At 41.9% G+C, this 13477-nt stretch overlaps 1 protein-coding gene across 1 annotated transcript in view; it reads left to right on the top strand.

The window, feature by feature from the left end:
• SERGEF (secretion regulating guanine nucleotide exchange factor) overlaps positions 1 to 13477 on the top strand; it is a gene marked incomplete at its 5' end in the record, with an annotated part of 221639 nt that overhangs the window by 8704 nt on the left and 199458 nt on the right. The window contains 3 exons of the mRNA XM_079709338.1: positions 1677 to 1737; positions 6633 to 6746; positions 9571 to 9633. Of these exons, the coding sequence (XP_079565464.1) occupies positions 1677 to 1737; positions 6633 to 6746; positions 9571 to 9633 (238 nt within the window). The remainder of the gene's footprint in view (positions 1 to 1676; positions 1738 to 6632; positions 6747 to 9570; positions 9634 to 13477) is intronic.

Below are 13477 nucleotides of genomic sequence, written 5' to 3'. Positions count from 1 at the left end.
TGACTCCGCATATAAAGCCCTTCAGTTAGCTTTGAAAAGGAAAAAAAAAATTAAAAGAAAAAGAATTTAAGGGTGGTATATTCAAATTGTATGAGCAGTAAGATTTGATCTTCCCCAAAGCTAATGTGATTGTGGGCTGAATTGATAGAAATATAGTCTCCAGAAGAAGGGAGGCCAGAGCTCTGTCCTTCTTTGTGCTGGTCACACTGCATCTAGGATGTTGTGTCCTGGTGTGGGTTTGGTTCTTAGGCCCTGGGCACTGAGGTGAATAAGACTCAGACCCTGCCCTTGAGGACTCTTAAAGTTTAGAAAGACACTGTGGATCTGTAAATAAGCAAATACGGTAAAGTCCCATAGGGGCTGTGATTGGTGCATATACAGTCCCTTAAGAGAGAGAGACTGAGTAACCAGAGCATAGAGGAAAGAAACCAAGAGGGGGAGGGAATTTGAAACTAGGTGATGGCTGATGGAATTGGGGATGTTTTTCCTAAAGAAGGGATGTGTATTAGTTATCTATAGCTGTGTAATAAGTTACCCCAAAATTCAGCAGCTTAAAGCAACAAGCATTTATTATCTCACAGTTTTGGAGGGTCAGGAATCTGGGAACAGCTTAGCTGGTCTCATGACTTTGCAGTCGAGATGTCAGCCAGGCTGCACGAGGTCTGCTGGAGGCTCAGCTGGGCTGGTTCCACTTCCATGCTCCCTCATGGACAGGAGGCTTTAGTTCCTTGCCATATGGGCCTCTCTATAAGACTGTTTAGACATGGCGTCTGACTTCCCCGAAGAGTGATGAGAGAGAGAGAGAGAGAGAGAGAGAGAGAGAGAGAGAGAGAGAGAGAGAGGCAGGCTGGTCAAACAAGAAGCCTCAGTGCCTTTCATCAGCTAATCTTGGAGCCACTTATCACTTCCTTATCCTACTCATTAGAAGCAAGTCACTAAGTCCAGCCTGCAGTGAAAGGGAGGGGAATTAAGCTGCACATCTTGAAGGGCAGAGTCTTAAAGAATTTGGGGACCACAAGGTGTCTTAGGACATGACAACTGTCTTCAAATGTTTGGGAAGCCTTGTCAGAAGCAGTAGGCAGATAGGTCTGGTTCCACCTAAGGAGACAGATGGAACCGTGCAAAGATGAGCAGGCACCTGGGGAGGTGGTGAGCCCATGTCACTGGAAGTAGGTATTTGACAGGGGTCGTATGACCACTTGGTGGGGTGTTGTAGATGGGTTTCTAGCATTGAATGGGGATTAGACTAGATAAGCGGTCAGCTTGGTAAATAAAGTTTTATTGGAACACAGCCATGCCCATTCATATATTTATTGTGTATGTTGCTTTTATGTTACAATGGCAGAGTTGAGTAGTGTGACAGAAACCATGTGGCCTGCAAAATCTAAAATATTTACTATCAGGCCCTTTACAGAAAATGTTTGCCAACCCCTGGACTGGATGACCTTGCAGGTGCCTCCTAGCCCTGAGTGGCATTGTAATATGGTATTTTAAAAAGATTTTGCCTTTTAGGGATACATACAGAGGCATTTATGAGTGGAAACGTTGGGAATTGGGAGCTCCAAACCAGTCAGACACATAATGAGGATCATGCTGTGTTGTGTTTGGGCATAAATTACATAAAATTTTGTAGATGGATAATTCTGAGATTGCCGTCCTTTTCTTTGTTTTGACAGCTCCTGAGAGAGAAGGTTGTTAGTATTGCTGCTGGACTGAGGCATGCTTTAGCCGCAACAGGTGATCATTTTGCTTTTATTTTCTTGATAAGCATGTAATACGGAGACACGGAGCTTTGGAAGAAATAAACTTTAAGGAGTAATTCAGAGTGTCCTGCTGTGCTGCAGTCTGATTAAAAGGAGGGGACATAAGGCAGAAGTCATGTGGGAAAGCCTTTAGCAGGTAGGGAGGAAGGAAATGAAGTTGTCTAGCTCTTTGTTATGTTCTTAGGCATGGTGCCAGTTTCTCTTGATTTAGTTAGTACCTCATTTAATCCTCACAGGCACGCAGTGATGTGAGTTAAAATTTTTTTGTATTGAGGTATAGTTGATTTACAATATTATGTTAAGTTTTAGGAGATGTGATTCACATAGTGATTCACAATTTTTAAAGATTATACTCCATTTATAGTTGTTAGAAAATATTGGCCATATTCCCTGTACAATATATTCTTATAGCTTATTTATTTTATACATGGTAGTTTGTACCTCTTACATATGAAGAAACTGAGGTCCAGAGAGGCTAAAGTGTTTGTCTACAGTTACACAGGGTGTTAGGAAATAAAAGGTGAGCTGGGATCAGAGTCTAGGACGGGCTGGATTCCAAGACCCACATTCTTTGCCATGAACTGCATTGCTTTCCTAGTGGATGTAAATGTTTATTGATTTAAATGCTTCAAGTGAGTTTGTCTCCTGTACCATGAGAGGGTGATGCACATAGGGCTGATGGTGTGTGTGAGGTTGAGGGTGGAAAGCGGAGGAGGCAGTGACACTTTTTTCTCTCTTGCTCATTTTTCTGCTTTCCGTTCCCACTTCTTTGGGCTGAAGGACAGCCCGAACTGGCTATGGTAGCCGAGGCTCAAGCGTTGGTGAGTCCAGTTGTGGAATGGGGAGAAGAGTGGAGGCAAGGAAGAATCCGGTGCATCATGGTGCTGGTGGTCACTTGGGGCTTAGTGTGATTATACTTTTTGAAAAACTAAACCTTTTATTTTAAGGTAATTGTAGATTCACGTGCAGTTGTAAGAAATGAAATAGATCACACTCACTCTTTGCCCGTTTCTCTCAGTGGTAACATCTTGTGAAACTGTAGTGTAATAGCACAACCAGGATGTCTTGACACAGTCAGGATACAGAACAGTTCCATCACAAGGATCCCTCTTATGGCTCTTTTGTAGCTGCACCCACTTCCTACCTACTCTCACCCCTTAGCTCTTTTGCTCTCCCACAGTAATGTTGTCATTTTAAGAATGTTATATAAATGGTATCATACAGTATTTAGCCTTTGGGGGTTGGCTTTTTTTGCTCAGCATGATTCCCTGGAGATTCATCCAAGTTGGGAGTATGAATAATTTGTTCCTTTTTATTACTAAGTAACATTCCATGGTATAGAGGTACCACTGTATTAGTTTGCTAGGGCTGCCATAACAAAATACCACAGAGTGGGTGGCTTAAACAACAGGAATTTATTTCCTCACAGTTCAGGAGGCTAGAAGCCCAAGACCAAGATACCATGAGGGTTGGTTTCTAGTGAGGCTTCTCATCCTGGCTTGTAGATGCTGCCTTCTTGCTGTCTCTTCACATGGTTTTCCCTCTACGCACGCATGGAAAGAGAGAGAGATCTCCAGTGTCTCTTCCTCTTTTTATTTTTTTATTTTATTTATTTTTTTAAACCGGGAAATGTTCTCTCTGGTTTGTTTTATTTATTTTTATATATATATATATATATATATATATATATATATATATATATATATATTCTGGGCTGTGTTGGGTCTTCGTTTCTGTGCGAGAGGGCTTTCTCTAGTTGTGGCAAGTGGGGGCCACTCTTCATCACAGTGCGCGGGCCTCTCACTATCGCAGCCTCTCTTGTTGCGGAGCACAGGCTCCAGACGCGCAGGCTCAGTAGTTGTGGCTCACGGGCCCAGTTGCTCCGCGGCATGTGGGATCCTCCCAGACCAGGGCTCGAACCTGTGTCCCCTGCATTGGCAGGCAGACTCTCAACCACTGCGCCACCAGGGAAGCCCTCTTCCTCTTTTTAAAAGGACACCAGTTCTGTCAGATTAAGGCCTCACTATTATGACCCATTTAACTTTTATCACGTCCTATAGGCCCTATCTCCAAATACAGTTACACTGGAGTTTAGGACTTCAGTATATGAATTTACGGGGAACACAATTCAGTCTATAACGACCACGGTTTGTTTAACCAGTCACCCATTGAAGGACATTTGGTTGTTTTTGTTTTTTAGCTATTAAGAATAAAGCTATAATCATTTGTGGTCAAGTTTTTATGTGAACATAAATTTTCATTTCTCTGGGATAAATGCCCAGGAGTGTGATTACTGAGTTGTATGGTAGTGATTACGCTTTCATAAGCAGCTTCTTCTCTTAGGAATTAGAAGGACCAAAGAATTGCCTGTCATTGGTTTCCTTGCCCCTTTCCTACCAACATTTTGTGATTGCTAGTCTTATGTGTAAATTTTTGTCCAGTTAACAAAGCAGCACAGTTCCCATTATGTGTTTGATTAATTTAATTGTAAGTCCTCCCCTCCCCCATTTAATCTGTAAATATTTCTTCCCACATCTCTAAAAGATAAGGAATTTTTCTGAAAACATTACCAAAAAATACCATCATCGTAACTACAAAAAATTATCAGTAATTCTGTAATTTCATCAAGCATCTAGTCAGTATTTAAATTTCCCTGATTATCTCAAAAATATTTTTTTATGGTTTGTTTGAATCAGGATCCAAATTAGGTTTAGCATTGCAATTGGTTGATACGTATCTCAAGTCTCTTTCTCTCTCTTTTAAAGTTTATTTATTCCTTTTAGTTTTTTACTGTGATAAAATACACATAAAATTTATCATCTTACCCATTTTTACATGTACAGATGAGTGGGATTAAGTACATTCACATTATTGTGCAACTATTACCAAAATCTGTCTCCAGAACTTTTCTCATCTTGCAAAACTGAAACTCTATATCCATTAAACAATAACTCCCCATTCCCCCTTCTCCCAGTCCCTGGCAACCACCATTCTACTGTCTATTTCCATGATTTTGGCCACTCATACAGGTACCTCATATAAGTGGAATCATACAGTCTTTGTCTTCTTGTGGCTTATTTCACTCAACATAATATCCTCAAGGTCTATTCATGTTGTAGCAAATGTCAGAATTTCCTTCCTTTTTAAGACTTAATGATATTCCACTGTATGTGTATACCACATTTTGCTTATCCATTCTTCTGTTGATAGACACTTGGGTTGTGACCACATTTTAGCTATTGTGAATAATACTGCTATGAACATGGGTATACAAATATCACTTTGAGATCTTGCTTTCAGTTCTTTAGGATATGTACCCAGAAGTAGGATTGCTGGATCATATAGTAATTCTATTCTTAATTTTGGGGGGAATTGCTGTACTGTTTTCCATAGTGGCTGTACCATTTTACATTCCCACCAGTAGTCACAAGGTTTCAGATTTCTTCACATCCTTGCCAACCCATGTTATTTTCTTCTTCTTTTTTTTAATAGTAGTCATCCTAATGAGTGTAAAGTGGCATCTCATTGTAGTTTTGATTTATATTTCCCTAATGATTAGTGATGTTGAGCATCTTTTTATGTACTTATTGGCCATTTGTATATTTTCTTTGGAGAAAAGTCTTTTCAAGTCCTTTGCTCATTTTTTTTTTTTTTTTTTTTGCTGTATGTGGGCCTCGCGCTGTTGTGGCCTCTCCCGTTGCGGAGCGCAGGCTCAACGGCCATGGCTCCCGGCCGCTCCGCGGCATGTGGGATCTTCCCGGACCGGGGCACGAACCCGTGTCCCCTGCATCGGCAGGCAGGCTCTCAACCACTGCGCCACCAGGGAAGCCCCCTTTGCTCATTTTTGAATTTTTGTTGTTGTTGTTGAGTTTTAGGAGATCACTGTATATTTTAAATATTAATCCTTTATCAGGCATCTCCAGTCTCTTTTAATCTTTATGTACCTTTTCCTCTCTTTTTATCCTCTTGCAATTTATTTGTTGAAGAGATGGTAAGTTTTGTTTTATTTCAATACTGTGTTTTGCTCGCATTGTGCTCAGTCATCATCACTTATATTTCACAAAGCATGCTTGTCTGTTTACAGCCTAAAGGACCATTGGGTATAGGATACTTCTGGAGGAGCAGTACCTTAATGTTGCTGTTGGATAGTGAATCCTAGTTACACACATCTGACTGTAGACAAAATATACAATATTTCATCTCTGCATTTGTATGAGGTTCAGAACATGGGTACATGAATTAGAGTCAGTGAATATGGAAATAAAAGGCCATTCCATTGAAGTAGTGGCTATTAAGAAGCTATCTTGCAGTCATAAATACGTATTTATTTGGTGATTAGGAATCTTTGAATTCATCTTGGGGTAGTAGAAAAGACACTACATTAGGTGTAGGAGAGTTAAGTCCTGGTGTTTTCTCTGCTACTAGCTCCCCGTATGACCTTGGACAAATCACATCTCCTCTACAGGGCCTCAGTTTCTCATGCAGTAAATGTGAGGAATGGACGTGGTAAGATTCAGGGTTCTTTCCTGCTTGGTCTGGAGTCTCAGTTGTCCTTTCAGGTTAATCATGAAAAAAATGTCATTCCAGTAATTTGACTCTGGAGGAGTGTCCTAGAACTTTCTGGAGGGAGTTTTACTATGTTGGAATTTCCTTTGATGGTCTTAGATTGCCCTGAAGATTGGATTTGTGATTGACTTGGTGGTAATCCCTATGACCAGCCATAGGGCCTCTTGAGGCAATAAGCTTTTCCATAATATGCATGTTAACTGAGCATGAATTGGGAATCTTTCATGGCATTGAGGTTCAAAGAGCAATCTGGTCTTAATCCAGATAAAGATTTTCTTTTTTCTCTCCTGCTCCGCTGGGAAGCTAATGGCACGGTGTTCCAGTGGGGAACTGGTTTGGCATCATCTGGACGGCGGTTGTGCCCTGGGCAGACTCTCCCACTGTTTTTGACAGCAAAGGAACCAAGCATAGTGACAGGTAAGGTCCTTACTTCTTCTGAATCCTGTATTTATTCTTTGTTTGGAAATGGAGACACAGGCATGCAGAAAATGGGTAAATGGAGTTTGCTTTTGCTATTTCTTGGTCTCTCTGTCTTAACTCTCTCCGTTGGTTGGTCTGTTAATTTGCTGGGATTTTTGTGGGCCCAGTAAAAGTACCCCTCTTTGCTGCCAGAGTTTGGAACCCATTGAGAAGTAGATGCGAGTCAGGTGGGTGGAAATCAAAATGGTAGCTCTAGAGCTGTTACAAGTTAGGTTGGAAGACATGGCTTAGGTGTTTGGAAATAACATGTAGCAATAGTGAGCCTCCAGGTTCTGAGTCCCAGATTGAATTTACCCACCAGACACTGGAGCAGCTGTATGCATTCAGTCCTGCTAAGCTCATGGTGCAGCTGAGACCATGGAGGAGGTGCCCTCTGCAGGCAGGCACATCCCAGAGGGAGAACCCACAAGGAATGTGCCTGCCTGCCCAGCTCCTCCGGAAAGGAAAGCAGGAGCGGGTGAGGATGTGGAGAGAGGGGCTAGGAGCGTTCCCCGAGGGAAATCTCTCTTCATGGGCACATGAGGAATAGGTAGGAAGGGTGCTGCCCACAGGACTCCTGGTCTCTAGGACTTTCTTTCTCTGTCTCTGTCTCTCTGTCTGCTCTACACTCTCTTCGTGGGGCCTTTATCTCTCTGTTTGTAGCACCATGTCTCCATCTCCTCCTCTTCTTCCTCTCTCACTCTGACTTTGTGACCCAGTTTACTGAGGGTTAGCTGTAGGAAAAACCTGTCAGGAAACCTCTCCTCTCCTCTAGCTCAGAACAAAGGAGGGATTTTTGAGGGCAGTAGGAAGTGGGGAGAGAAAAGGGAAGGGTGAGCCGCAGTCGGAGTGTCGTACAAGTTGTTGGGATCGTTCTGATTCTCTTAAGTCCTTGAGGCTTTCCCCTGTTGTGGGGGTGAGGTTAGCGCCCTGAAGCCCATGAGTTGAGTTGGGGAGGGTTCTCTTAGAGAAGGAGAAGGGGCCACTGGACACAGGACAGTCTACTTCACATTGAAGGCATTTGTAATATAAACTCATACTTCCCAAACATCTTTCCTGCCTCACCAAGGTATTAACTGCTCCCTGGGCATGCGCTGTGTTCTTATTCCTCTGTGCCTGTGGGCAGACTGTTACCTCTTCCCAGGATGCCTTTTCCTTCCTGTTCCCCTTGGGAAAATCCTGATCATTTTTCAGGTCCTAGCTCAGCTGCAGTTTTCTCAGGAAAGACTCTTCCTTCTTCTCACCTCCATTGCATTTTCTTTTTTTTTAATTTTTATAAATTTATTTATTTATGGCTGTGTTGGGTCTTCATTGCTGCGCGCAGGCTTTCTCTAGTTGCGGCGAGGGGGCTACTCTTCGTTGTGGTGTGCAGGCTTCTCATTGCAGTGGCCCCTCTTGTTGTGGAGCACGGGCTCTAGGCGTGCGAGCTTCAGTAGTTGTGGCACGTGGGCTCAGTAGTTGTGGCTCGTGGGCTCTAGAGCGCAGGCTCAGTAGTTGTGGCACACAGGCTTAGTAGCTCTGCGGTATGTGGGATCTTCCCCAGACCGGGGATCAAACCTGTGTCCCCTGCATTGGCAGGCAGATTCTTAACCACTGCGCCACCAGGAAGTCCGCATTTTCTTTATGTGCATGGATAGCACAACGTATTGTATTGTTATGAGTTGTTTACATGTTTTCCCAAATGCCAAAGATGATGAGCTTTTTAAGGGTAGGGATTATGTCTACTGTCTGTTTTAGCACAGCTTTTGTATCTAAAAGGAATCAGAAGTGTTTTTATTTGATTTGATTTAAATGACCTGGTTGGGATCTGCTTGGGGCACAGCTTAGATTCAGAGTTAATTTGGGGGAATTTTCTGATGAGATGCTGGAGAAGATATCAGTTTCCTGCCCTCAAAGTCTTTCACTTTTCGTTGTCCCCTCTTCACCTCATTGCCATCTGTTCTGGAGCTGGAACCCTGGATGTCCTCTCCCGACCCGGCCACTAGGAGACCAGTGCTTCCTCTCTGGTGAAAGTGGCAGAAACATCTTCTTTGTCCCTTTCTCATTCCACAGGATACTTGAAGGCATGAGGGGAATTTTATTAAGACACTAGTAAATTGAAGAGAAGTGTAAGAAGAAAGAGTTACAGAATAAGACTCCCATTTCTCTGCATGCCAGACCAGGTGACCACAGCATCGAGCAGAGTTGATTAGGGTTTACACTGTTGTTGAAGGCAGTGTATTTACGGGTGGAAAAGGGCTGGATTTGGATATGGGAGGCAAGTTCAAATTCTAGCTCTGCCTGTATGTTGTTAGGAGGCCTGGGCTTGTGTTTCAGTGTCTGCATGTGATAGCAGCTGAATGTATGACATGTCATTGCTTCTAGGCCCGCTCCGTGGACAGTGCTAGGAAATATACACGTACACACACGTTTATACATATGTACACCTATGTCTGTTTATCTCTAGTAGAAACCACAAGTCTACACTGACTTCAATTACAATGCAGTATCACATGGTCAATTCTAGCCTTTAACCTTTTCATATCTGTACCTTTCTTCTCCTTTCTGATAGTGAGAAATCTGACTCCTTTGTCCTCAAAATATTTATTTATTTGTTCAACCTCCTGGATATAAGCAGTCTCCCTACCATGCCAGCCACCTTCTTGGCCAGTGCCGCTGACTCAGACCTTCCTGCACTGGCTGAGAATTTCTCTCCAGGTGCTGTGGTCACTGGCTATGGGCCTCCTGTGCCCAATTTGTTCTGTTACAAATGTGATTTCAAAAGAATTTTTTTTTTTTGTAGGCCTAGAGAATTCTCAAGCAGTATGTGTTCTTGCTGGCTCAGACCACTCAGCTTCACTGACAGGTAGGTAACATGCCATTCAGAATTCTGGGTGTTTCTGCCTCAAGTGATTCTATTGGGATACAGAGGGAAAAGCATAGACTTTGGAGTCAGAATTCTGATGCCACCACTGGTATGATCTTAGGCAAGTCATTTTACCTTCCTGAGACCATTTCCTGTTCTATAAAATACTTTGTGGATAGTTTTGAGAATTACATATGATAATACACGTAAAACACTCATGTGAAACAGAGGCTCACTTCCTTTCCTCTGAGTTTGTTTTCTTAGCTGTTCAATAGGGATAAAAATATCTTCTGTTCAATAGGGATAAAAATATCTTCCTTTAGGGTAATTGTGATTGTCACATCATATAACCAACAGTAAATTTATGTATAATATGTTGTTATCTTATCCACCTAATCTATTTTGATGTCTAATATAGCTGTCTAAGCTCTCTAGTTGTCTATTTTCTCTAGCTGTTTAATCTCAGACTAACCTATTTTATCCACCTATATCTTTCTTCTCCATTTATCTGTCACCCTGTCTGCTCTCTCTATTTATCTACTCTATTTTATTTAACTATATATCTCTATTTTTATTTATCTTCCATCTTTGTGTCTTCCTATCTAACCTAAGTCTCCATAATCTCTAAGTCTAGTTGTGTGTATGTTTCTGTAATCTATTTTATATTTTTATGTTTTCCTCTAGTTGATCTCTCTATTCCATCTCTTTAATCTGTCTATCTGTCTAGTCTTTATTCTCTCACACAGTGTGTATATCTCTCTGTCTTGGCCATGTATCTGTCCATCCATCCATTTGACACACCCAGCCAATATAGTATAAACTTTCTAGTGATAATGCAGCATTTTCTTGAAAGTGAAGGTTATCGATCTATCCTAAAGGTTTTTTTCAAAGCCCAGATTGCACTGACCCCTGCTGGTAGACTGGATACTCTAGCTCTGAGAGATTTATGTTGGTAAGACCTCTCACCCGGAGTTGAATGCATTACATTTTTTAAGCAAAGGGAAATGACTTTCATACACAGTGTTTCCAGTGTTTCATGTGGAAATTAAGATGTGTACACAGTATCTGTAAGTTAATGGGGGCATGCATTCTTCAACATCAAATTTGTAATGCAGTCCAACTGAGGAGCTGTTACTGTTTCCAAAGCACAAGAGCCATAATGTGAGATTTTAAATGCTTAACAGATTCTGAACTACAGATAATTTGATATTTAATGAATTAAAAACAACTAACTAATGAAAGAACTAGCTGCTTTTAGCCTGTGTCTCATGTTAGGTAGATTTATAGATATGTTAAAAGGGTTGAGTTAAAATGAATGCCAGGGCTTCCCTGGTGGCTCAGTGGTTGGGAGTCCGCCTGCCAGTGCAGGGAACATGGGTTCGGGCCCTGGTCTGGGAAGATCCCACATGCTGCGGAGCGGCTGAGCCCGTGTGCCACAACTGCTGAGCCTGCGCTCTGGAGCCCGTGAGCCACAGCTACTGAAGCCCGTGCGCCTGGAGCCCGCGCTTCGTGGCAGGAGAGGCCACCACAGTGAGAAGCCCTCTCGCCACAACTAGAGAGGGCCCACGTGTGGCGGCGAAGACCCAATGCAGCCATAAATAAATAAATAAATTAATTTAAAAAAAAAAAAAGAATGCCAGCTCTAAGGGACTCCTTTCGTCATGTGGTCCCACCTCCCCTTTTATGGGGAGGTGGGCAGAAGGCCCCACGACAAGAAGTGACTAGTTCATCCCCCACGGTCCTCACTAGCATTGGAGGAAGGTATTCTTTTCTGAGAATAAGAACAGACTAAGAAAGGTTTCTTTTTTTTTTTTCGGCCATGCCATGCAGCATGTGGGATCTTCTCTGACCAGGGATCAAACCCATGCCCCCTGCGTTGGGAGCACGGAGTCTTAACCACTGGACCACCAGGGAAGTCCTGAGAGATTTCTACTCTGTTCTAATTCATTTGAAATGGCTGGTATTTTGTAACCTAGAGATTCTTCTAGTTGCTTGCTAACATCGATTTCTTAAAAACTCTTGTAATTAGTAAAGCTATTTTTTATTTCATATGTGGAGCATTTTTACTATGGTGTTTTTAAAACATAGATGTTGGATTTTTTATTGTGATATAATTCATATATGAAATTCACTCCTTTAAAGTGTACAGTTTAGTGATTTTTAAAGTATATTCACAAAGTGAATTGGTTTTGGATATTGTGAAAGTGAATTAAAAAGGGTCAAGATTAATATCCGTCTTTCCTGGTCTAGTTCAAGCTGTTACACATTGGATTTTGTTCAGTGTTCTTTAGACCTTCTGTCTGGAGTTGTAGATTATGTAACTATTTGACATTGCAGCAGAATTTAGTTTTGCCTGCTGATGCAACAGTGTAATGATCTGCATGTGGAAGACAGTTCGTCTTTGCAAAAAGATGGTTTAGACTTACTAAGATAAATGAAGGCTTTTTACAGACGCAGGCTCATTGTCAGTGGTACCTTGGTAGCTAAGCACTCCATTTAATGGGTTGAAGCTTTGCTGAGGGGTCCGCTGCCCTCTTGTAAAGGATCCTCATACTTCATACACCCTGGTGAGGTCCAGGGAGGTTGCCCTCTCTCTAGGCATGAAATAAACCAAATTCCTTGTATAGCACTGCAGAATGTCAGTGCTGCAAGGTCACCTGGGTGACGAAAAGGCTCCACTGATTTATAGACCCTCAGACTCTATGAAACAGAGACCCAGAATGTGAAGTGATGTGCCCTGTGTCACAGAGTGATCCAGTAGCAGATTTGGGACTTGAAGCCTGAATCTTGGTCTAGTATCCTTTAATGATACTGTTCGGCTTCTGATCAGTTTTGGAGAATAGACCAGACTGCCTCAGGGCAAGCAATACTGTAAACCTTTACTGGGAGGTCACAGAATGCTGTGGAAGCAAAAAACTTGGCTTCTGCTCCCACTTGATCCCTTCTTAGCTATGTGATATTGAAAGTCACTTAACATCTCCAAGCCTTGGTTAATTTATCTTCTAGAAGAATGCTGTCTAGGAGAAATATAATGTGAGCTGTATTGCAAAAAGTAAAAAGAAACAGGTGAATTAATTTTAATAATTTATTTTACTTAACCCAGTATATCCAAAATATTATTTCAACATGTAATCAGTATGAAACTTATTAATGAGGCACATTCCTTTTGGGTTGTTTTTGCACTACGTCTTTACAATCCATTGTGCTTTGTTTGTCTTCAACATGTCTCATTTGGACTAGCCACATTTCAAGTAGCCACATGTGTGTACCATGTGCTTACTGTGCAGTGTAGAACCTTGGAATGTTAGGGTTGGGAAGGCACTTAGAAATCATCCAAGGAGTCACAAACTGTAGATTTATAAGCCAAATTATGGTCTATGGCCCCATTTTGTTTGACTTCCAGTTAAACATTTGTTGAATGTGAGTGCCTTTTGGACAAGCATGTGCCCTCTGGTTTGCTGCCGTCACCCACAAGTCTCTCCTGTTAACAGTGTCATCAGTTATATCGTCTGCCCTTCTTGACCAAACCGCCTTCCCCTCCAGTCTTCAGCTGGTGAAACTAAGGCTTGGAGAGGAAGTGGTTTGTCCAAGGTCAGTAGCTAGTTAGCAGATCCAAGAATAGAAGCCAGAGTCACTTGACTCTGAAATTGCTCTCTTTCTATTAAATCACAGTGTCAGTCAGTCGCATTCCTGCTTATATCACAGGATTATTGTGAGGTTCAAATGAGCTTAAGTGCTATGTGGATGTGATATGATAACATTATATTTTCTTCTGGACAAGGCATGTAGTGAAATCATCTTATATTTATAAAGTTTAAGCTTTAAACAATTTATCTTTTAACCT

The sequence above is a fragment of the Hyperoodon ampullatus genome, assembly GCF_949752795.1.
Source record: "Hyperoodon ampullatus genome assembly, chromosome: 7".
NCBI classification, from domain to species: Eukaryota; Metazoa; Chordata; class Mammalia; order Artiodactyla; family Ziphiidae; genus Hyperoodon; species Hyperoodon ampullatus.
The sequence above is the reverse complement of the archived record's forward strand: the minus strand, read 5'-3'. Positions and strand labels throughout refer to the sequence as shown.